General features: G+C 39.9%; 1 protein-coding gene across 20 annotated transcripts in view; it reads right to left on the bottom strand.

Moving 5' to 3' along the window:
- Hhla2 (HHLA2 member of B7 family) overlaps positions 1–24,542 on the bottom strand; it is a 143,211-nt gene that overhangs the window by 55,389 nt on the left and 63,280 nt on the right. For 5 of the 20 annotated variants that reach the window (XR_009586991.1, XR_009586993.1, XR_009586987.1 and 2 more), the window contains 8 exons: positions 22,224–22,310; positions 15,668–16,030; positions 13,333–13,599; positions 12,210–12,515; positions 8,180–8,287; positions 7,352–7,402; positions 6,499–6,609; positions 4,343–5,917 (listed from right to left, as the gene is read on the bottom strand). Coding sequence is in view for 6 of the 20 variants with exons in the window: in XM_060370502.1 (XP_060226485.1) it covers positions 5,850–5,917; positions 6,499–6,609; positions 7,352–7,402; positions 8,180–8,287; positions 12,210–12,515; positions 13,333–13,599; positions 15,668–16,030; positions 22,224–22,284 (1,335 nt within the window). In the remaining 14 variants the exon portion in view is untranslated. Of the gene's footprint in view, positions 1–4,283; positions 5,918–6,380; positions 6,985–7,351; positions 7,512–8,179; positions 8,288–12,209; positions 12,516–13,332; positions 13,600–15,667; positions 16,031–22,223; positions 22,311–24,542 lie in introns of those variants that run through there. The other 15 variants (XR_009586996.1, XM_060370505.1, XR_009586989.1 and 12 more) reach the window with 14 other exon arrangements.

Raw genomic sequence — 24,542 nt, forward strand, 5'->3', positions numbered from 1 at the left:
GCTTATAGGAAATATTATGAGAAGCCTTAACCCCCTCGTTGGAACATCCTGCATCAGTTCTAGAACTAGCAGTGGTGGTGTCCGAGGTCTGAGTAGGTTCAGGAGACCATTGTCCCCAGGGGCGAGACGTGCTCCATGCTAATTGACTAACTCCATGTTTTCCTCCACTTTTGAAAGTCATTTAAGGTTCTTAAATTATTTTTTCCCTTTTTTTAAAAAATTTTTCATCAATTACACTTTATTCATTCTGCATCCCCCCATAAGCCCCTCCCTCCTCCCCTCCCAATCCCACCCTCCCTCCTCCCTCTGCTTGCATGCCACTCCCCAAGTCCACTGATAGGGGAGGTTCTCCTCTCCTTTCTGATCGCCTGTGCCCATTGATGCCCCTCATGCTATGACTCTCTTCAGACAGAAAAGGGATCTTGGAACTACAGCCACCATTGTTACTGTCATCTCATTGGCGGCTGTTGGAGCTACCACCGGGGCATTAGCCATGAGTTATTCTGGGCAGACTGCTCAGACCCTGAATAATCATTTAGCCAATGTAGCTCATGCCTTAGTTGTACAAAAAGGAATTAATGCTCAACTAAAAGGAAGCTTGATGGTGTTCAATCAGAGGATTGACCTCGTGCAGGAGCAAATTGATACCCTATGGCAAATCGCTCAACTTGGCTGTCAATGAAAATATGCTGGACTTTGAGTCACTAGCATATAACATGAGAATTTTTCCTGTGCTGAAAAATCTGTCTAAACAATTGTCGAGCTATATTTTAGGTAATTGGACTGGAGAATTCGATACTACGATAGAGCAGCTGAGAGTGGCCATTGTCACAGTAAATTCTACCAGAGTGGACGCAGGACTACCCACAGGATTATCATCATGGATTGCTGCAGCCATGAATCATCTGAAGGAATGGGCGGGCATGGGAGCGTTAGCAGGCCTTCTGGTGTTGGTCTCCTTGGTTTGCCTGTGGTATATATGCAAGATTAGAGTCTCACAACAGCGTAATGCAGCCATGACCATTCAGGCCTTTACAGCCATTGAAGCAGGACAGTCTCCCCAAGCATGGTTGGCTACCATAAAAAGCTAAAATGTTACGCTCAGGATGCGATGCGAGGCTAAGCACTGCACTCAGGGTCAGCCGCTTTCAACCCAGAGAAAAGCATGTCTGATTGCATGCGGGTTGATGCCCCAGGTCCCGCCTCTGAGAAAAAGGTATCAGACAGGTCTGATGCTCTTTGGGTGGATGACACCTAAATGAACATCAGTACAAAGTCCCAATTTATTTCTAATATCAGAGATCAGACCTCTACTCTTGCCTGATGTGTCTAAAACAAAAAGGGGGAACTGTAGAGAGCTGCGGAATGCTGTGCCTTAAAGATGGAGCTGGTTTCCGCCTTCCACCTTCCCGATGGTGAGTGCTCTCTGTCACGAACAATTCCACATTTGGCTAAGGCTGAGGATCTGGCTTGCTTCCATGTATGTGGACCTATCTGCATTGCCCACGTGGCACGCTGGGGTTGGCTACCCAGAGGCTATTTAAGCTGTGGGCTGGCTTTCCCCAGGGTCAGATGATTGTTCAAGGTTCCTGAATAAACTGCATTGAAAAAAAAAAAAAAGTATGTGAAAGCAATTATGGACATACATGATGGAATTGCATCAAATCAGCATGTTTGAGGAGTAAAATAGAGTAGAAAGTTTACATCTCTACATCCTTGAGGTATAAGAAAGGCCTCAAGGAAATCAAAAGGGATCAAATGATTAGGCTTGTTAGGTGGACTTAGGTTAATAGGGCTTCCTGTCTAGGAGATAAAAGGCAGAGGGGAGGGCAGCTGGGGTAGCCTTAATATTGTAAAGAGATCAATTAGCCTGTGGAGAAGCACTCCCTTCCTTAGGTAACCTCTCTGATCTGACCACAGTTAACAGATCTCTTAGGCTAATTTTCATCCCTGTGAGGAGTCTGTGCAAATGATCTAGGACACCTGCTGGGGTGCTGTAATCCCAAGCAATGGGTCCATGACCTGGGCAGAGCAGTGATGTGGGAAAATGGTCAAGAGGATCTGAGCAAACGGCTCATGCTTATTCCCTAGCTTCCACCCAGATCACCTTTCTCTGGAGGTAAAATACCAGTCAGGACCAAGTATCGCTCTTTCCATTGAGAGGGAAGATTCCTGTAAAGGAGCTGTGTCTATAAGGCTGCCTGACTGATCAAAACTAAGAGCCAGAGGACCAGGGAATTGGCGGTGAGGCTGTATCTCCTAGTAATGTCTAAAGAAACAGCCCCAACTGCCAACATGACTGCCTACACATGAGCTGAACTAGCATGCCACCAATAGACATGACATATTTGGCATGGGAAAGACCTGGAGACCTCAACCCTACACAAAGAGCTACAGACCAGTAAGGAGCGCTGAAAGGGTTATATATATAAAACAATGAAAAACAGGTCATCGATTTGAAAGAGAGTAAGGACAGGGGTATGGGAAGATTTGGAGAGAAAAAGAGAAAAATATATAATAATATTATAATTTCAAAATTAGAAGAAAAAAATATCATCAATGCTTGTGAAGAGTTTGGAATGTCGCAGGTTCAGAACCTGGCGTTGTCTTTCCAGGGCCCACATTCTGCAGTAACTTTCACAAGACTGGGATACAAGCTCTTGAAATAGGGAATCTCTCAGGTCATTTATTTTTCTACTTGAGTGGAGCAATGTCTCTCTCCTGTGAGGCTCTAAAAAGATTCAAGTCGTGAGCTCCATCAGAAAAGAAGCTTGTTCCCACAAATGCCTCTGATCTTTTTTTACATATGCCATCCATGTTTGAAATGGGCAGCCTTTTCCCCAGACCTCATGTCTCAGGAAGTGTCTTCCTACCTGGGAGACTAAATCCATGCTTGCCGTGCTTGGGCTGTGTATAGTAAACTAGCAGAAACACAGATGAAAAGTTGGTAGGTTAGGGTGACATAGAAAAACAGTGGGGCTACGTGGAGCAAGGGGTCCAGGAAAGGTTGAGCATGGATAAAGGTATGGGAGGCTCCAGTAGCTTATGGGAGCCCAGGGAAATATTGGGACTCAAGGGTACCAGTCTGGGCTAGATATCGTCAGACTAGGGGCTGCTTAATCGCATTCACAGCCTGGAGATCGCAGGTCAGATTCCCAAACGCCTGGTTTCCTGGCATCATGCCATCTGGGGCTGTTATTGGAACCTTCCATATCTGTCTACCCATAAGCATCCAGACCTGTCTCCTTCAGAAGACATGAAGAGAGTAAACAGATGAAGGAAAAGATGGCTGAGGGGGTACCCACCAGAGGAGAGAGATGAGGAAAATATTCAAGGCTCCTTTGTCCTTATCAGGGAGCTGATACAGGAGTGGGGCAGCATGTTGTTCTATAGGGTACCTTGGTGAAGCCTGATGTCTAAACTTGGCACATGACCAGATAATCCTGTCCAGGTAATTTTCAAGCAGCTGGTGACCTAATAGCCCTTGACTGCCCCCCTTCCCCTGCTCACAGTTTGAAGCAGCTCCTATCATTCACTCCAAAATGAGTTGGAAGTTTAAGAGATTAGAAACACAAATCTCACCTCCTGGCTAGCTCACCAACTGACTTTCCCAGTTAGTGTCAGGCTTGCAAGACACCATTACAGGTCCTTGCATCCACAAAAGAAAGAAAGAAAAGAAAGAAAGAAAGAAAGAAAGAAAGAAAGAAAGAAAGAAAGAAAGAAAGAAAGAAAGAAAGAAAGAAAAAGAAACAGGGTTGTAACTAAAGCAGTTAGGTTATTGAGAATATCCTTCAGAGAGGAAAGCCATGGGTGACAACATGGAAGAAGTTCAGCAGCTTCGCAGGCTCTGAATTTTATTTTCTAAGACATGTTTTTTGTTTGTTTTATGTACTGGAATTGTTTGCCTTCATGTACCTATGTTCACTATACCAACCCCTAACAGCAACAGGGGAATGCCTTGTTCCCCTAAAATAGTCTCGGGATGCTGACATCCTTACTTTCCAGGATGCTATAAGTCACCATCCCAGTTCTAATCAGTTATGCTTAAACAATCATTATGTAAAACTAGGGAATGCTGTATCACATTAGTTGTCTTGTTTCCAGACCATGCATGGGTCTTCACAGTTCCACTAAGGGCTTCCTGTTCTCGTTGGCTCTCATCAGATCTTGAAGCAGCCCCTAATCATACAGTTCTTGGTGGAAACTCACAGTAACCTCTTTGGCTGGCTGCAACAATGATATATATTAAAAAGACAATTGTTTCCTACATGGTGTAGGAGCCCTTTGCAAAACTGATACCCATTGTTTTATTAAAGGTAGCAGGTCAGTGATTGACGCTTACATTTTGAAGAGTCAGTGTTGTTCTGGAGGTCCTTTTTTGGTGTCACTGTGAGTAATTCATAAAGACATATAATTGCTGTAATTCTACAAGCTAGGAAGTCCACTATTAAAGGTATTGTCATCTGATGGGAGCCTTTTGGTCACAACATCCCATGGCAAAATTCTGAGGGTCAAGAGAGGTCAAGAGAAAGAGAGTATTATACTTTTAGAACAAACCGCTCTTGCATGTATCTAGCCAACTTCCACCGTGTCAGTAAAGTCCCCATCACAGTCATTTCTCATTAGGGGCGTATGCTCCATTGCTCTTACACAGTGTTCCTAATTCATGAGCTTCAGGGACAGTTCCAACCCATGCACTGTTAACAAATGGCTTCCTGCACAAGAGGCTGACAAGTCTTACAAGCCATTGCCTGGAATGGTGGTGAGGAAAGGTGAGATGATGTCAACCAAATAAGTCAATAAGTCAAGTAGAGGATTTCTGTTTGTAAGTCAAGTATAGGATTCCACTTGCTGGCTGACTCTACTGAAGGAGACGAGAAGCAAGAAACTGAATCAGTGTCCATTGTTAAAGTTGAAATAACCATTTTTATCCTAAACAATGATATCAATGGGCTTTTGAGAGAAAGGTAGGAGGACGAGGTTCAAGGCATCTCTTATATCTGTGATCGTGCATCCACGAGACAATTATTAAATGAATAACGACATGGCCTAAGTCATGTCAGTCAACTTTTGTCTGCCTTGTAGAAGTTCCTGAATTTTAAAGGTTTTAAAAACAAGACTAACCCAGCTTGGCCCCTTACTTATATTCTGATTAGTGAACATACAAAGCCACAAAAACTGATGCAGCAAAATGAACCAAACTATACATTGTGTGTGAAGGATTAGTCTCCCAGGGACCTAGAAATATCTGGAAAGCATGGATGGCCAATAGTCTGGATCTGGGTGAAAACCATGACCTACTTGCCTCCATTTTTATATGAGCCTCTTCCTTTCCATATTAGCACAACCCCACATTTATCAGAAGGACAAACACCATGAGCAGACTTTGGTAAGCATCAAGGTATACAGAGCCACTGGGTGTCTTTGCAAATAACAGCAGAGACAAGAAGAGCAACTGTCTGTTTAAATAAGAAGGTCTCATTCACTGATAAAAACCTAATTGTATTTTTTCTACTATATTATCCTACAATTCCTCTTTCTTCTCCCCACCCCCAAGTCTTATATAATGCTGGCTAAGTTAGTAAAAAATAATATTAATAATAATTTCCTTTGTTGGTGGTGGTAGAGATGGTTTTCTATTGTTCTCTGAGACAGCATCTTGCTAAACAACTCAGCCCAGCCTGAAGCTTCTGAGCCTCCTGTGTCTACTTCACAAGTGCTGGTAATTACAGGCTTCAGTTCCACATTTGTCTCTTTCTTCCTTCCTTTGTTCTTTTATTCTTTCATTCCTTCCTTTTTTATTTTGCTCATCTTTGCATTGAGCATGATTTGAGAAAGAAAATGATGTCTTAGTCACTGTCAGTGGAGTTGAGACCACCTTTGGGAACACTCTGATCAACAGAGACAGGAAACACTTCTAAAAGAGAGAACAAAATACATTTCTCTTTGTAAGAATTTGAACTCTTTCTCTTTCCCATCTCTGTGTAATGAGAGTCACCTTTCACATGTTATTCCCACAAACAATACTCTAAATGCATTCACTGTAGAAACATGACATCCAAATTAGCAATACATTTCTATGATTGATTCAAGTGCTCCAATGGGGAAAATAAATATAAGTCAACCAATCAGCAATTCTTGGCTCACTGCAGTTGGCCAGGTTTCCACCAACCACTAACAATGGAAATGTCCTGGCCAATGCTGACAGTGGTGGTTATGGTACAGGAATAGATGTCATTTATCATAGAAGCCTTTCTAAGCCTTGCTGAAAACTCTGGACCATTTAAACACAGCCTAGAGTATGGGCATCTTAAGTAATAGAAAACAGAATTAAAAAGCAAAGCATTTGAATCATAGCATATTAAACAACAACCAGGAACTTGGAGACGAATTAGATTTTATGGGATTTAGTATAACAGCTCCAAATATGTTTTCATTACATATAACTGCAGAAGGGTAGAACATTTCTTTTTATAATCAAGAGGAATGCACCCTGACCTGAACTGTGCTCGATTACATCATCAGAACCACAATCTACTCCTTCATCTGGCCGGTGATCCTGGATGGATGGGTCGGTCTTCATCAGCAGAGTATCTGTTTTTTCCGGTCCTTAGTTTGGTTGGAGATCAGAGGGAGGAAAGAGTTAAGTAGGTATCCATCCCCCAGCTCCTTCCCTGCACTGTCTTCTTAAGTTGCCAGTCACTGAAGGTCACCCTTCCACAAAGGAACAATTTATTGTGGCTCCTCCATTCCCACTCCTTGCCACTTCAAGTTTAAGTCTGGTTCTGATTCAGCTATGGGTAGCTGGGGATCTTTGCTAACTTTGTGAAACTTTGAGTGATCCATGTGTTTCTCTTTGGGACTGGATGTGGGCAGACTTCTAGTGCAGAAGCCGTCAATGTTAAAGCAGCATGTGGCAACCCGTCTCTCATAATTTGAATTTAATCCAACCACAGGATCATTATCTCAGGCCAGAGAATGAATCTGGAAACAAGTTAGACTACTTTAGAGACACCATCTCTGGCTCTCTGACTATTTCTAGTCAATTAAGAGACAGGTGTAACAAGCAAGGAGGTCAGCCTACCTATTAGACCAAATGACCACAAGGTCAAAATTGGTGAAATGATGCCTCGTTGTCACCCTGAAAACCTTGTTCCCAGTGATGGTTTTCCAGTAATCAAAATCCTTTTCTTGCAAGAAACACATGCATAGGACATGCGATTTATCTGAATCCCCAGGAAACCTAGGGCTTTCTCAGGGGCAGGATGGAACGAGGAAGAGCTTCTCAGAGCACTGTATTAGCATTGCTAGCGACACTAGTGGGCAGGAGACGGTGTGCGGTCACACAGACCTGCTTCTGGAGCCTGCTCCACACTTGAACACCTTCCTGGATTCACATTTCCTGGAATGCGGGTATTCCTTAGTTTGTACAGATTTCTTCTGGGTCAAATTCTGACCATTAATGCACATACATCTCAATACAGAAGTCGAAGGACTGGTGGTCACAGCATCTTAGGGCATCGTTTTAAATGATTGTTTGGTGATACAAGTTTGTTTCATAGAAATTAAGAAAAAATGTTTTTGAGGTGTCAAGGATTTTTTAAAAGAATGATTCAAGATTATAGCAATTTTTGAAAACACCAGACATAGAACAAAGTCTGAACAACACAGCACCGGGACAGGAAGGAATTACCTGTATGAGGCAGGAGGCTGGGGAAATCCATGGTTTAACCACTCCAAGGTCAACTTTTTAAACCTTTGTTTTATTTCCTTCTAGTTATTTTTTAGTACAAGATGATCGGATCATCCTATTTGTTATTTTAAATAATGTTGTGGAATTACTGTTTTGTAAAGAACACCTATGACTTTTAGTTAATTAAACCATCTTACTTATTAATGATCAAAACAATAAAAACTTGGGAATATTAATAGTGAGCTACAGTGAATGTGCTTACATACCTTAATGTATCTCTCGGATCACCTGCTTAGAACAAATTTTACGAAGCAGAATGGTTAGGCAAAAAGGCAAGAATGTTAATGGATTTTGATAAATTGTCAAATGACTCTCAGAAAAATAAGGTGTTTATATCTGCAGCAGCAGTACAGATGTGCACATCCCTGTGGTGTTAATACTAAGGGCATGGAACACCCATGAGCAAAGCCAAATTCCCCATATTACCTTTGCAGCCAGCACAGTGTCTTCTCAGTTTATAGCAAATAAAGCAAACAAACGGTAAAGCGAACCAAACTCCAGCAAATATTGGCCATGGAGTTCTCTTCGTAGAGTCTGATACATAAAACAAAGTAACAAAGTGTGTGAACTGAGGGAAACTTATCAAGTAAGACAATGATGGTAGGTTAGTAGAGTAACCTACTGTTCAGTAGTTTAGTATTTTTTAAGGAGGGTTATTGTTGCAAATGGGACAGAACTAATATGGAGTACATATTATACAATAAAAAGGTCTTTAAAAACTTTTTAAAAATTATCCATATAAGTAAACTCTTAGTGTAAATTTGTCTCATCTCAGCCTCTATCATGCCAACCAATTTGGCTCTAGGTGGAGGTGAAAGTTAGGAAAGAAAAGAGTCCTAAAACTCAAAGAGCAAGAATGCTACTCTGCATTTGAATTTTCTATTATTTTATATGACATCAAAAATCTAACACATTTTTACAGTGGAATGATTAAGAACAGAAACCTGTGGTAGACACTAGTACCCTTAGACCTTCAGGCAAGAGTACTTTTCTTGCTGGCCTGGTGAAGACAATCCTAAGAGAACAGTGACAGGATGTTCATGGTGATGAAATGCATGTTTTCCCTTCTGAAAATAACCTGTACTGTATAACTACTTCAACTCTTGTCTGTGACCCTCAGTCCTTGCCCAAGTGAAGAGATAGCCACGAGGCCACCTATTAACCCAGCAGGGCAATTTAGTAAAGATTGGTTAGGACCAATCAGTTCAGTGAATCTTTCATTGAGCAGATCTATTCATGAGAAATACCAGTTGTGTTGGTAGGAATGAGAATGACCCCCATAGGCTCATATATTGGAATTCTTGGCTCCCTAGTAGTGGAACTGTAAGGGAAGGATCAGGAGGCATGGCCTTGTTGGAGTGTGTCACTGGGAGTGAGCTCTGAGGTTTGAAAAGCTCATGTCATTCCTAATTACCCCTCTCTGTGTCTCTCTGTCTCTGTCCCTGTCTCCTTCTCTCTTTGTGTGTCCTACTTATAGATGAGAATGTAAGCTCTCAGCAACTGCTCAGAGTCATGCCTACTTGGCTGCTGCCATGCTGTCTGCCATGATGGTTATGTCTGAAACTGTAAGTCCTCCAATCAAGTGTTTTCTAAATGTTGCCTTGGTCATGGTATCTTAGTGCATCAATAAAAATGTAAATAAGACTGAAGTTGGTACCAGGGGATGGGCTCTTGCTATGACAGGCCTGACCATGCTTTTTTTTTTTTTAAAGAAATGGAGGTGCATTTGGGATTTGGAGTAGAAAAGTGGGACAACACTGTAAGAAAGACTTAGTGGGCTGCCATAGCGTTTATTTGGAAAATAAGACTCCAGTCAGAATCCTCCAGTTTCTGAAAAGAAAAGAAAAAGCCTCTTCCTAAAGAGCAACAACAAATGAAAGCTTATTCAACTGTCATTCAAGGAGGGGGCCAGGTTTCATCCCAAGCAGCCAGCAGAACTTGGCAGCATTAACCACATGGATCTGGCTTTAGAGTCAAGAAGGGAACAGGAATGAGAGGTTATAGGATTTTTCCTCCACAGTTAAGGAAAACTGCTGAAACTAGACATGTAGCAGGAGACCCACTGCATGGTGGCCTGGAAAGGACATTGGATGAAACTCTGAAGGTGCAGCCTGGATTATGTTACAGATCCCAAGGTGCTGGAAATGTTACAGCATGGTAAATCTACCAAGGATTGCTACATACAGAGGGTGGAACCATCTCAAAAGAGTGAAGTGTGCTGCAGTCAGCAAAGCTGGAAGAGCAGAGCCCTCTAAAACCTTTGACATCATATATGAACATCAAGAATTTAGAGTTTGCCCTGTTGGGTTTCAGTCCTGACTTTACAGCAGGTTACACTTAAGAGACTGCCTTGAGTCTCAGAAGAGACTGGACTTCCCCCTCCCCTTTTATTATTAGCATTTATTCAATTTGTGTGTCACTTATGGCCCCCTCCCTTGTCTCCTCCCAATCCCATCTGCTTTCCCTATGCCTCTCCCCTAGTCCACTGATAGGGGAAGTCCTATTTGACCCTAGCCTATCAGATTTCATCAGGACTGGTTGCATTGTCCTTCCACTGTGGCCTCTGAAAGACTCTACTGATCGAGGTATCAAAGCAGAGGCTGAGACTCATAGCCAAACCTTGGGCAGAATTCAGGAAATCTTATGAAATAAGGGGGAGATAGGAAGACTTGGAGGGGACAGGAGCTCCAAAAGGAGACTAACACATAAACTGAGGCCTAGGGGCCCTGAAGAGAATGATACCCCAACCAAGGACAGTGCATGGAGTGGACTCAAAACCCTGGCTCAGATGTAGTCCATAGACTCAGTCTCCAAGTGGGGCTACTAGTAAGGGAAACAGAAACTTTCTCTGGCATGAACTCAGTGGCAAGCTCTCTGATCACCTCCCCCAGGAGACTGGACTTTTAAACAGTCTTAAGACTGAAAGATAATGAGGACTTTTGAAGTTAGACTGAATGCTCTGTCACATGGCCACAAGCCTATGGGTGCTAGGGAGTAGAATGTGGTGGTTTGGATGAAAATGGCCTTTATAGGCTGCTGTATTTGAATGCTTGGCCCTCAGTTGGTAGACCTGTTTAGGAAGGATTAGGAGCCGTGGTTTTGTTGGAGGAGGTGTATCTCAAGGGGTGGGCTTTGAGGTTTCAAAACCCCACATCATTATCAGTTAGCTTAGGCTATCTCACTCTGTTGCTGTTTGTCACTGTCTGTCTTTCTGTCTCTCTCTGTCTTTCTGTCTGTCTGTCTCTCTCTCTCTCTCTCTTTCTCAGATGTAAGCTTTCAGATACTGCTCCAGCATGATGCTGACTTGCCTATTGCTATGCTTCCTGCCATAATGGCCATGGGCTCTAACCCACTGCAACTGTGAACCTAAATTAAATGCTTTCTTTCATGAATTGTAAGTAACTGAGAAACCAAGTCTTAGTGAAAAAAAATCAAACCTAGGACCATGCCTGTTTATTCATTGTCTCTTCTCTGGTGGAATGCTCCTGCTACAAGCCTCTTCTTGGGGAAGTGGGCAGAGTCTTTCCAGGCTGCACTGGGCAGGGTTTATCTGAGACTGAGAGGTGGTGAGAAAAATCTTTTCCAGAGCTGGAATTGCCCCTGAAGCTTCACTTTGGGTGAATTGAAATCTAAATCTCTGCTTATGGAGATGGGGCATATGTCGTCTTCAGACAGATACTTCCTGATTGTTTTTCTATACTCCAAAATGAATCCAATATGAGGCAACGGTTTCAAAAATAGAATTCGGGCTTCACTGCATTTTTACATAAAACTAACACTCTTATTGGGGAGAAAAATGGGAACTTTAAATACATCCTCATTTTTCCACTCTATATCATTAAAAGGAGTTTTATCACTTAGCTTAGAAGCCTTCTAAAATTTCCTGAGACACGTAATGATTTTCACAATCTCAAGTATCCTTATTAAGGGATGAAAGAGAGCTGTTAGGGATTCCTGTATACCAAGGTGATGGAGTAAGGCTGGGAGGTCACCCACCTCACCTGGAAGGCCAACCTCACAGCACTGACTGCTCAGTGGACTAGGAACATTCTTTATAAACAAAGACATTGCCAACTGACAGTAGTGACTGTGAGCAGACCTGGACACACTAAGATTGTGCTTCAAATATGATGTGGTAACTGTTTCCACCAAACTGACAGACAGTGCGGTGTTGCCCAGCATCCAGCAGTACCCAGTTCTAACTTCCTCCTGCCTATATGGCCTTGGCTCCCAAACCAAGACCAGAGGGTATATATCACAGACAGCCATGAACAAGATTTGGAGATATTTAACTTGGAGCCACCAAAAGGTGCATGCTTCCCTTCATTTAAAAACACAAAAACAAGTAAAAGATGGCATGTCGCCTACCCCTATGAGCAAATGACATTTTGAAAAATCTTAACAAACCTTTGCTGCAACACCCAAAACCTGCTAGCCAGCTCTATTTTCAACTTACCTACATGCAGCCTGTGGACGGTGAGTAAAGCATACTCAGCTGAAGAAATATTACACAAGTATTCCCCACTGTCTGAAGCACGAAGATCTTTCAAAGTCACGAAGAAGGCACTGTTATCTGTCCGCTCTTTATCCCATGAATGTTGGTAATAGTTGCGTTTCGTGGAGAGCTCAGTTGCCAACACAGAGTATTTCCCATTCTCTACTTTGGACCAAGTAACACGGTAGCCTTGATCTGATAAAGAAAAATTGCTGCTGACTGCACACCAGAGTGAGATGGATTCTCTTTGATTCATCCTATGAATACCTAACAACAGAAACAAAAAGTAAACTAGTGAAGACCTAAATGCTGGATGATTTTTTTCAATTACTCTTATGATTAGGAAGGAATGCAAGTGCTAATACTATGTTCACGGGGAAAGCATTCTGATATTTGTGTTGTAGAGTTTCATACAAAACAAAACAAAACAAAAAGGCTGTCCCAATGCTAGGTTACGTTAGGCCTTCAGGTTGTTCTGGGATGGGGTCTTTCTGTGGGGAAAGCACCTGAATCCCAATTCTTCTAAATTCTTCTAACCTGAAGAATCACTCTGGTACATTATACCTGCTGCTAAGTCTGGCAACCTGAGATCATTTCCCAGGATCCACATAGTAGAAGGACAGAACCAGCTCCCACAGATTATTGTCTGACTTCCACATGCACAATGTAGCATTCTGTTCCTCCAAATAAGTATGATAAAAATATTTTTAACCATCAATATTAAAAACCCAACAACAATAATAGTTAAATTTAGTAAATCTGTTAACTGGAGAGAATCAGAAGTTGTGATCTTCTAAGAGACACCCATCCCTGTGCAGGTGGGAAATCCTATTTGGAGGAAGAACCCTAGAGAGATAGACAAACATTCATGAACAGATTTCCAGTGTTTTCACTCAGTGTATAAACACCTAGCAAGGTAGGAACTTCTATTTTATAAATGGGAACGGGTGTTCAAAACCAATGCAGCCAAATTATCCCTGCTGCAGATGGGTTTTCTTTCTTGTTTGCTTCTTTGGGGATCTATCCCAAGTGCCTTCCAGTCTCTGACATAGCACCTGTACACAGAACATCCAATGGAGCCCACCTGCCAATGTCCACCTTCCTCTCCATGTTTGACTGAGAAGTGAATTTTTAATAGCACACTCAAAGGATGAATTTGATCCTGTAACGTTCAATGTACTTTTAATATAAAATGGACCCGGATCCCCAGTTTTTTCAGAGCTGCTTTCAGAGACAGATGCATTGTCCATTTTCCATGTGACATTGGATTGAGGATAAAGTCTCAGGATACTGCATTCCAGAAAGCTCCCTACGTTCCTCTTCTCATACCTCATTACAGGTGTTTGGAAAGCTGCACAACATAAACAGAGGGTTATGAAGAACTGTGGCCATTAGCTTCCTTATCAGTACCTACATAATAAAAGCTAAATTTATGAGCAAGATCTCTTCGTTACTTAAAGAAAAACTAAATCCAAACAAAAACTGCAGAAGCTTAAGACTGGGTGTTGTTACCCAGGAATAATGGAAGGAATATGCATGGATACACAGCAAATAACAATCTCTATTCTCAAGAAACTTATCTAACAAATTTAATGGCCTCACTGAGCAAGAAAATAAGGTCAAAATCTACAGAGTCCATACTCCTTAGCTACTGACTCAGCATATTTGAATTTTGTTCTTTAACATACAATTCTGAGTCAAAATATAAAACAGTTAAATCGGTCAGAGGAAATTACACACTCGCCCGTGCACACACACATGCGTGCATGCGCATGCGTCACTCATAATCCCTTGACAGTATACCTCAAAGATAATGTAATTTCTGTTCTGGCCCACTACACTACAGTAAATAATGCAAACAGAATAAGTCATTTGATGTTTTTGATTTCCTAATGCATATGAAAGTAGTTCTTCATTATATATAGTCACTTACATATAAAATTGCTTATAATTACTTTGTTTCATTTGAAACAGGTTCTTTCCGTGGAGTAGTCTGGCTTCAAGCCATGGATCCTACTTTTTCAGTCTCCCTAGTACTAGAGTTACAAGTATATGTCACCACACTACGCTCTGCAATAGCATTATGTCTTAAAAACTATGCTCGGCCGTAACTGGGCTATGCATGCCACAATTCAACTCTCCATTGTGGAAGAAGGGAGAGAAAGACTTTAAAAGCCTGAGGTTGAGGAGAACTGCAGCAAAACATTGTCTTCTGGACATTACAGAACAATTGCACTCACAAACTTACAACAGCTACGGTTGCCTGCACAAGGGCCGCAGAAGATCAAGCCAGTCAGCATTCCAGAACAGGGAAGACAGGGCACAGAAGCCCCCATGCCTAGCTGAAGAGTTACTGAGGCTGATACTGCTAGGGAAGGGATAGTTTTCTTTGGGAACATGACCCTTAGTAGGTTGACCATGCTCTAGTAGATGGCCTCATACCCATACGTATACAAGCACCACTAATCAGATTCAATGGGTTGTTTTAAAATTTTTAAAAAAATGAACTTGTATTTGGAAAAGTAACATAGATCCAAGAAAAGTTGGAGACAGGTAATGGGGATTAGACATGATCAAGATACAGTGTATATCTGTATAAATGAAAATAGTTACGTGTTCAAAATTATAAAATACAACTGCACTAACAGTAAATTCACAATAGCAGTAAAATTGACAGTGAAATAAAGAGTATTGTCTAACACACTATGTTAGACCAGCATACTCATCATTAACATACCATATCAATAAGAGTTCTTGTTAGTGTAATTAATTATAAATAGGCAATGAAATTATTTCTATTATTTTTAAGTTTTAATCAGATACCAGTTTAATTGAACAAAAACTTAACCATTCGCAACCATGATACATTAATCATATAATATGGCAAGAGTTACATTGTAGTTACTACAGAGAAGATAAAATCACATAATATCAACAGTAACTTCATTTGTATTACAAAAAAGCAATTTAAATTTAATTTAGTATTTCTAGTCACCATGTTGGAATTTTCAAGACTGATGATATGCAGTGGTGACAAAACCACAAGGGAAATGAATGTTCTTATGTTGCTAATGTCATTGGAATATTAAAATCTTACTTCTTGTACTTTTATTTCAGATAATTTGTCATCAATTTATGTAACTATAAAGACATTCATCACAACAGAGTCTGTTATGGAAAACACTGGAAGTCTGAACACCCACCAACAGGGAGAATGGTTATATTAATTATAATGTGTCCATACTATGAAATATTATGCATTGGGCACTGTCTATAATATTCTGTATTAAAATAATAATGTATATTTGTAGGAACTGACTTGAGAGGAAGAGCTTAGCCTATTAAATTCAGAAAAGGCTATTTCAGAATTATATCAAATTATATCATTATACCTTACTAAAATTTACATACACACTTACCTCCCACTTTCAGCTTCACCTCATTTTTTGTGGCTTGACTATTCATTGTTGACACATAGCAACTATAAGTTCCTTCATCCAGAAGGCTCAATCTTTTGACATTTAGAGAGGCATTCCCATTGTGAATTTCACTATGAAAGAGGGATGTCCTGTTTGCATATCTTAGATCCTGTGTTTCCAAATGATCCATGTCGTTGTAGTATGTATGAACATATTTATCTTTATTTTTCCAGTGAATTACAATTTGAGGCCCATTCTTAAACAGACAAGGGAGAATTACATCTTCATCATATCTTCCAAGAATGAGTTTCTCATTATCACTAATGAGGTGACTGGAGAAGACTGGGAAGAAGAGGTCTAACACTGGGAACAGAGACAAAAGGAAAAGAGTTAATGACAGGTGCTTGTCCGGGCTTCTGTCTGGACTGCCTGGGTGAACCTTCACTCAGAATAGCCTGATCACCACATCTTCAACATTGGAAACAAACCCTGGCACTGTTGGAATATCTTCCCCTTTAGCTAAATACCTAATTGAATCAAAGTAACAGTGAGATTGGCTCACTGTCCCCAAGACTTAAGCATATTAGTTTGTAACCCACGTGCTCAATGGTCTGTCTCTCTCCAAATCACTGCTGCAGTACAGGAAAGGGTATGAAAGAGTTAACCTTTGATGGTTACTGTAATATTCATAGTTTGTGAAGCTACTGTAATAGTCATAGTTTCTGGCTAAGTAGAGCCAGAAGGTCCTAAACTGAGGTGAAATTAACTTTGCTGAGTCAATAGTATATGTAGCATTTAAAAGACAATTCTGAGTTCAACAATCTCTTAGTATTCTAGAAGGTAGTCTCAGCCCAAGAGGACATGGGTAGAAGATCAAAGAGAGAAGTGAAGCAATATGTTGACTTTGGCTTTAGAATATGCATTAGTTAATTTTCATGAGAGAGAACACCTGATAAAAACAACCTAAGAAAGAACATGTTTATTTGAGATCATTGTTTCAGAGGGTTCAGTCCATCCCAGCTGACTCTATGGCTTCTGGGTCTGGAGTGAGACACAACATCATAACGGTGGGAGCATCTGGCAGAGAAGAAAGAGAAAAGGAGAGGAGACAAAAGCAAGGTACAGCTCCCAAGGCTATGCACAATGACAATCTACTTTCACCAGCTAAGCCATTACACAAAAACCATACTTTCGGTTTTATCTAAGTGACTTTAATAAGCATGTAGCAAGCAAAAGTAAAAGAACAAATAACAAGCAGCAGGCAGCTAGAAGCCACAGAGAGGTGTTAATAGCATCAAGAAGAAATAACTAGAGTAGCTTGAGTGAGAGAATAAGCGAAGGTGTAGAGGAATTTTAATTCAGAACATGGCTGCTCTGGCAAAAGATCACATTCAAATATAGTCTAGGTCTATGCAATCTGGCTGGAATACAGACACACCTTTAATCCCAGGAGACAGAGGCAAGCAGATCTCTGAGTTCAAGGCCAGCCTTGTATAAAGCAAGTCCCAAGAACAAAAAAGCTTAGGTCCAGGTGTAGTAATACAGGCCATTAATGCCAGAACTCAGGAGACAGAGGCATTGCGGATCTCTGAGGGCTAGTGAGTTCTGTTCAGTCAGTTAAGTTGAGTCAGTGAGTTCAGAGGCAGTGCAGTGGATCTGAGTTCATGGCAGTTCAGTTCATGGAATTCAGAGGTAGTTTTTACTGAGAGTTTTCACAGAAAGAGGGTGAGTGAAAACAAGCTAGACACAGGTGAAGACAGAATGAGCCAGAGAAGGAGAATGAGCTGGAAGATTAGAACAATTGCCAAAGTTAGTATGAGGCCAAGCAGAGCAATTTAGTCAAAAGCTAAGAGAAACCAGTTTGAATCAGTCATCTTAGAGAGGAGTTGCAGCCAGAACAGCTGAGTTAAACCAGCCAGTAAGAGTTCAGAAAGAACAAGCAAAGGTGAACTTATTCAGCAGTAAGTCTCAGAGGCTGAAAATATTCTAGGCCAAAGTTAGATTGTATGGAGGCTAGAAGCTTCCAGGACTAGGCCTCGGATAGCAGATGGATGAAATTATACACAGAGAATAAAAGATACTTTAGCACAAAGGTAACACCATCACATTATTGCTGAAGTTCTCAACTAAGAGTTTGCCCATTCATAAACTTCTGGATTCCTGTTCCCACTGGAGGCAACTTTTATGTCATGGGATAAACAACAGTAACGTCGGTAAGGGATGGTTTGCCTTCTACCCATTCTTAAGAACACAATGGTTTTTTAATGTATTTATCTGCTTGCTCCCCCTCTGTAATCCCTGTTCTGGAGATCCAAGTGGCCAGTCTGACTCAGGACAGGATTTTAGAGGATGCATGCTAAAAACATGCTTGAGTCTTATATAAGGAGGGTCTCCACACTCTCAGAACCTGCTTTAAAAAAATTAAGCAGCATAACTGTTAGGACTCAGGAAGTTCATATATCCAGAAGTCAGCTTACACTGGACTATAAAAGGATCTCTAGTGGTTAAATAAAGCCAGAATTCCTCAGGAACTTGTGAAAGCTGTCCCCATCTACCAAAAGGAGTCATTTTCCTTCCTTACCTCTGGCAGAACAGACATATGGCTCTCTATTGACATGTATCCATGGTTTCGTATCAAAACCCATGCTGGTCCCTCAGTCCCTAATCACAACTACTTGTCATACATTTCAAAATCTATGCTAGCCTCCCAGACCCTACCTGTTCCCCTCACACACTCACACCCTGCCAACTCTACGAGCTACTCATTCTCATTATAACTCAGGCACTGTTTCTATTCTCTCTCTTGCTATCTTGCTCTCTTGCTGTCTCTTGTTATCTCACTCTCTTTGCTCTTCTTTACTGCTCTTCTCCCATCTTGCAAGGATAGTCCTGGACATGTTTGGTCTACTTCCCTTTCTCCCTGATCTGGACTCTTCTGTATGTCTCTGGATATTTTCTCTCTTTTACTCACAATAAAAAACCTTTCTCTAAACCATACTGCGGAGCAGCCCTTTCAGTTGTTTCTTTTCTGCATCTCTTCACATACATACATGACAATTTTCCAATATAATATGTGTTACAGTCCCCACCTCCTAAGTTTCCAGAACCTCTCAAAATAACACCAGTATTTGGAAGCCAAATAGTCAACATATGAGGCTGTAAGGCGCAATTCACACTCACATCATAATAACATACTCACAATACCTTATCAGTCAGACAAATGAGATTTGGAAAATATGAGTCTGAATATAAATGTAAAATTCTAATCCTCTTGATATATCGGATTATGTTGTTGTTTTATTGTGAATATAAGAAGATTTCAAAATTTGTAATAATTCAACACAAGTAAGGGTTTTGTAATAAAAACATGCTTAACAACATTATAGTATTGAAATCAATGTCTCCTTTTTTGACTAATGATAAAAAAATGTAAGTAGGTCCTATTTTCTTCTCTGAATTCTTAGACATTAAAATGAGGAAGAACATTCTATTATGGACATTAGAATAAATTCTTTTGGATTTTTGCCAATGCTGCTTGAGATTGAACAATTGGGCACTGGCATGGCTCTGTTATCCCTTTTTCCTTTGCCTCTTCCTCTGTGGCTGTATCTCTCCTGCCATGTTTTATCTTTCACTCTTTCTCAGAGAGATTTAGAGTCTTTCTAGTAGATGAGAGAGATGTGGCATTATGTTAAGAAAAAATGTGGATTGATAGAGAAGAAAAGAAGTGACTGTTGATCTGATAACTGCTCTGCCCTACCACCCTATTGCTTCACTGCAATAATTGACAAATGGGACCACATGAAACCAAAAAGCTTCTGTACAGCAAAGGGCGCAATCAGTTGAGTAAAAAGAGTCTGCAAAATGAAAAAAAAAATCTGTGTAGAGGGTTGGTGTCTAGAATATACAAATAGCTCAAAACAAAACTAAACTAAACAGAAAGAAAATAAACTCTGAAATTTTAAAGTGGGGCATGGAACTAAACATGGAGTTCTTAAAAGATGAAATACAAATTTCTTCTAAAATGAGAAAGTGTAAGAACTGTTCAGCATCTTTCACCATCAGAAAAATGCAAATTATGATTGCTTTGAGAATCTGCTTTAGACAGAAAATGATGGCACGGATACGGAGAAAGGGGAACATTTATTCCTCACTCCTAAGAATGCAGACTGGTATAGTCATTTCGGAAATCAGTGAGGCAGTTCCTTGAAAAGCAAGAAGCAGATCTAAACTGTGCTCCAGCTCTACCACTTTTGCACAGATACTCAAAGGTCATGGTATCTTCCTACTTGTTCTTCAATATTCATTGCTTCTCTAGTCACAATAGCCAGAAAATGGAAACAGCCTCAATGTCTATGCCCTGGTGACTGGGTAATGAAAATTTGATGTATTTACATAATTGAATATTATTCAGCTAAACAAGCACAGCACTAAAATGACTCGTAGTCACATAATGATCTACGGTTATACGTAGACCAGTCCATCACTCAATCCTCATCTTCAAGTCAGGTGAGCAATGAGGTGAGAAAGGTGGGTATGGGAGGAGGTGGAAGAGTGACTAGGAACAAAGTACAATGTGTGAAATTCTCAAGGGATTAATAAAAATATTTAAAAAACAAATAAAACAATGAAAAAGAAAAGGCTCATTCAAGAATCTGTTAGGGTTACATTCTTTTAAACGAATGCTTTGTAAGCATCTATTTTAGGTGATTTTTTTGTACTTTCAATGAGGTATGCACTTGTGACTTTCTGCTATATAGCTGTGTATGTAAAGCTCACATACTTTCAAAAGTTAAAGGTTTTATATGTTTTGGATGTACAAAGTGACCTATAAAGGCTGGGGTTTTTTGTTTGTTTGTTTGTTTCATATATTCAGATGCAGAGCCTGACATCTGGAGAATCTTGCTATTGAAACAACCCCTCTGTATTCCTTTGTCCTGAACAAATAACCATTTTTTTTTTACCAGACTGGCACACATATGGACTCACAGAGACAGTAGTAGCATGCACAAGACCTACAAAAGTCTAGGCTAGACAGAGTCCAAGTGCTGAGTGGGGGAAGTGAACCTAGGTTCCCATCCCAAGCCAAGACTCTGTCTGCAGATGACAAGTACTTGCAAAGGAAAAATTCATTTTCTTCAATGGGTGTATTAACCACATTTAAGGGCAGGTCCCATAGCCAGCAGTAGATGGCCAACACAAAGAGAGGTCAATGGTATTTTTGGAGATTTTTCTGTTTTTGTCTCATATTGCTTTGCTTGAACATTTTTTTTAACCTTACTGGTTTTTCACTTGGGAATTGTGGTTCTGATTTTGTGTTTTCAATTGTGTGTGTGTGTGTGTGTTTTACTCATTTATACATTTTCTTTATTTTCTTAATTTGTTGTTATTATTTTAATTATTAGCTCTTGTTTGTTTTTTCTGTTTTTTTTTTCCTAAAGAGAGAGAGAGAAAAAGAAAGCATGAAGTTGGATGCCATGGGCAGGGATGTGAGGAGGATCTGATAGAAGATGAGGGAGGGGGAACCATGATCAAAATATATTGTATGAAAATTATTTTCAATAAAAAGGCTGTTTGCTGTTATATATTATCATAGATTACATATGTGATATATATCATATATATTATACATTTACCAAAAATCTTTTTGTATAACGGAACCATTCTCTGAATTTGTAAGAGGTCTAAAATTTTGATTTTTGCTACTATGATAGTTCCATTACACAACTGAACTGAACGGTCTGAATTTTACACCCATAGCACAAGCTGATTCAATATGTAAGGGGACTTTTGTGTAGTTCTGCTATGACGGTGGTAGTTATGGATGACTCTCCTATTATCTGTGTGTGGTAAGCCTTCTAAGATCCGATGCTGATGAAAACAGTTTAGCTATATGGCATTCTCTAAAATGAAAATGTTAATGATGGCAAAAAAGAATGTTTCTGATAGAACCTTGGAAATATGTAAAGCTTAGATACAAAATTTCCACTCTGACATCATATTGGTCAAATTCCCCTTTCTAGTGACTTTAATAGCAGATGACGTATTAGCAAGAGCTTTAAATAGAGCACGCAAAAGAAAATGTAATTTTTTTTTTAACCTTCATGTAGACTTCTGCCCTGAAGTTTCTGCTAAGACACAGCTGATCACTCAGGACAGTCGCCAGTGCTTCAGAGATGGAGCTTGAGTACCCACAGGGGACATCAGAGTTGGTTAGGACCTTTTCAAATTCAGAATATTTGCACATACATAATGAGATGATTGAAAAATAGGATCCCAAACTAAGTACCATTTACTTACGTTCCATGTACATGTTACACACATGACCTAATGATAACTTTTTCTTTTATATTTTGATATGTGTTTTCACAGGGACATGTTACACAAGGGCATATGTGGAATATCCCAACTGTGGTGTCATGTCTGCGCTCAAAATGTTTTACATTTTGGAGCAGTTTGGATAAGGAAGGCACAATCTATAGCCAACTCACTTTTTGTGTTACTGTTAAACTTAGATCATACAAATAACTAACACCTTCATTATAAAAGCAATTACCGTAGGATCCATAAGGAAACAGGGCGACTAAGAAGAGATAGAACAGCGCCTGTGCCTTCATGTCTTGTGTAGGTCATGTTAACCGTGCTGGAGAAGAGAAACAAAAATTGCATGTTACAGACTGTAATGCAAAAGACGGTTGAAAAGAACCACAGTGTCTGACTCCAGGAGGTTATGCTATAATACAGTCACACAAATAATTTGTCGTAGCCATTACACACAATATTATATAAGTTTGGTGGCATAGAAGCAATTCCTGCAGCATCGAAGAAAACCCAATTATAACACAACTTTAAATGCCATGCTTTAAATGCTGTTCTTGTTTGTTTGTTTGATTGTTTTTAATAACACACTTCTTCGCACATAGAACACTAGCAGGATCCATCGCCAAGTCTACACTATAATATTAACGCGAAAGAGTGGACTTACACTGGGAGCCGGCTGCGCTGTATGTTAGTCACTGATAAATGGCTGTTGAATGAACAGGGATTTGGCAGTGGTCCAACAGTGCCTCTCTAGACAATCGCTGTTATTTATAAAGCCTTCTACAGTGTGAATACATTGCCTTTATAGTAAAATATACTAAAAACCAAATTCAGTTCAATATTAAAAGCCAATGATAACTACAGCATTGTTTATAATCAGACATAAAAACAGCCAAAACATGGCGCCAACCTTAGTGCAAACCACAATGCTGCTATTAAAATGGAGCAAGGGCGGGGTGTGATGGGGGAGAACTTATAGAGTCTCTGATTTGAATGAGAAATGTCTCCCATGGTCTCAGGGGTTTGAACACTTGGTCCCGAGTTGGTGGTCCTATTTGGGAAGGTTTACTTGGTGTGGCCTTGCTAGAGAAAGAGGAAGTATGTCACTGGGAAGGGTATGAACTCTGAGAGTTTATAGTCTGGTCCCATGACCAGACACCCCCCCCCAAACCCACCTATGCCTTTGTTCCTGTAGTTAAAGATGTGATCTCTCAGCTTTCTGCTCTTGCCACCATCCCTGTCACTTGCTGCCATGACTTCCCAACATGATGAGCACTTATCCCTCTGGAACTGTAAGCCCAAGTGGTCTTTCTCCCACAAGTTACTTCTGATCTTGCTATGTCGTCACGGCCACAGGCAAGCAACTAATACTTATCCACTTACCCACACACGACATCGTTTCCCGTAAAATAGAACTGATTTTCTTGAATGATGAGATTACAGTTAATTTTTTTTTCTTTGATAAAGTGTCTTTAAGAATAGCTTATAATTGGTCTTAAAATCACTACAAGATTTCAAGAATTATTTGGCAGTTCTACAATTGAGAGTGTGCTTTAAATGTGCCATAAGATATAAAATTTTAGAATGATTAGAATTATTCTAAAAAATTTAAATTAGACTCCTCCATCAAAACAAAATCCAGGAGTATGATAATTTATAGTTTCAATTTCACATTTTAAATGCAAGAAGGAAATAATTGAATTTGTAACTTTTGCAGAGTTTTTTTTAACTTGACTCATTTTCTGATTTTGTATTAAAATGTGTTCATTTTTTGTCAAACTTGTTTGTTTTATTAAAATATATCTACATAATAATTAGAAGAGCAATAAATACAAAAAAGTTAAAATATAAACAAGGTTAACATTTACAACAAGACTAAGTTGATACCTATTAATTTCCATCCATTCAAAGCCAGAACTCAAACATTTAGTAAAGTGAAAACTTCTATAAAATTGTATTAATTATTGAAATAAGCCATATTTCTTATTTCTTCTTAAAGATATATGTGTAAGGTACTAATAAATACTATATCACAATCTATAAATGGGAACATTAGTAACTAGAAAAGTCAATTTTTTAAGATTTATTTATTTTTATTTTACCTATATAAGTGTTTTACTTGTATGTATGCATGCATACATGGAAATGCATCTACTTATTTCTAGCTTCATTAATTTTTAAAAGAATTCCCTAAGTAATTGTGTCCATTTTTCTCTTTCCCCTTAATCTACTAGAGGTTTCTGTTTGCAGGCCATATCAAAACTGGCCTTTGTCACTGTCACCAATAACTTCTACATAATTTCATTTGCCATCTTATTCAGGCCCAGAGTACTGTCTGCACAGCTGATTGCTATTTCTGCCCAAAAGACGTTGCTCTGGCTTCAAGGTACAGTATTCCCTTACTTTTCTTTCTATTGGATCCCTTGGTCCTTTGATGGCTTTTGTCTGCTTGTCCTGACTATATGGAAATAGGGAATGTTCCCAAGCTTTGTACTTTCTCTGCCTACGCCCTCTGTCTGTGAGTTCCTTTACTCTGTGGAACAGAATGCTCTCT

Source organism: Meriones unguiculatus, chromosome 17 (genome assembly GCF_030254825.1).
Source record: "Meriones unguiculatus strain TT.TT164.6M chromosome 17, Bangor_MerUng_6.1, whole genome shotgun sequence".
NCBI lineage: Eukaryota > Metazoa > Chordata > Mammalia > Rodentia > Muridae > Meriones > Meriones unguiculatus.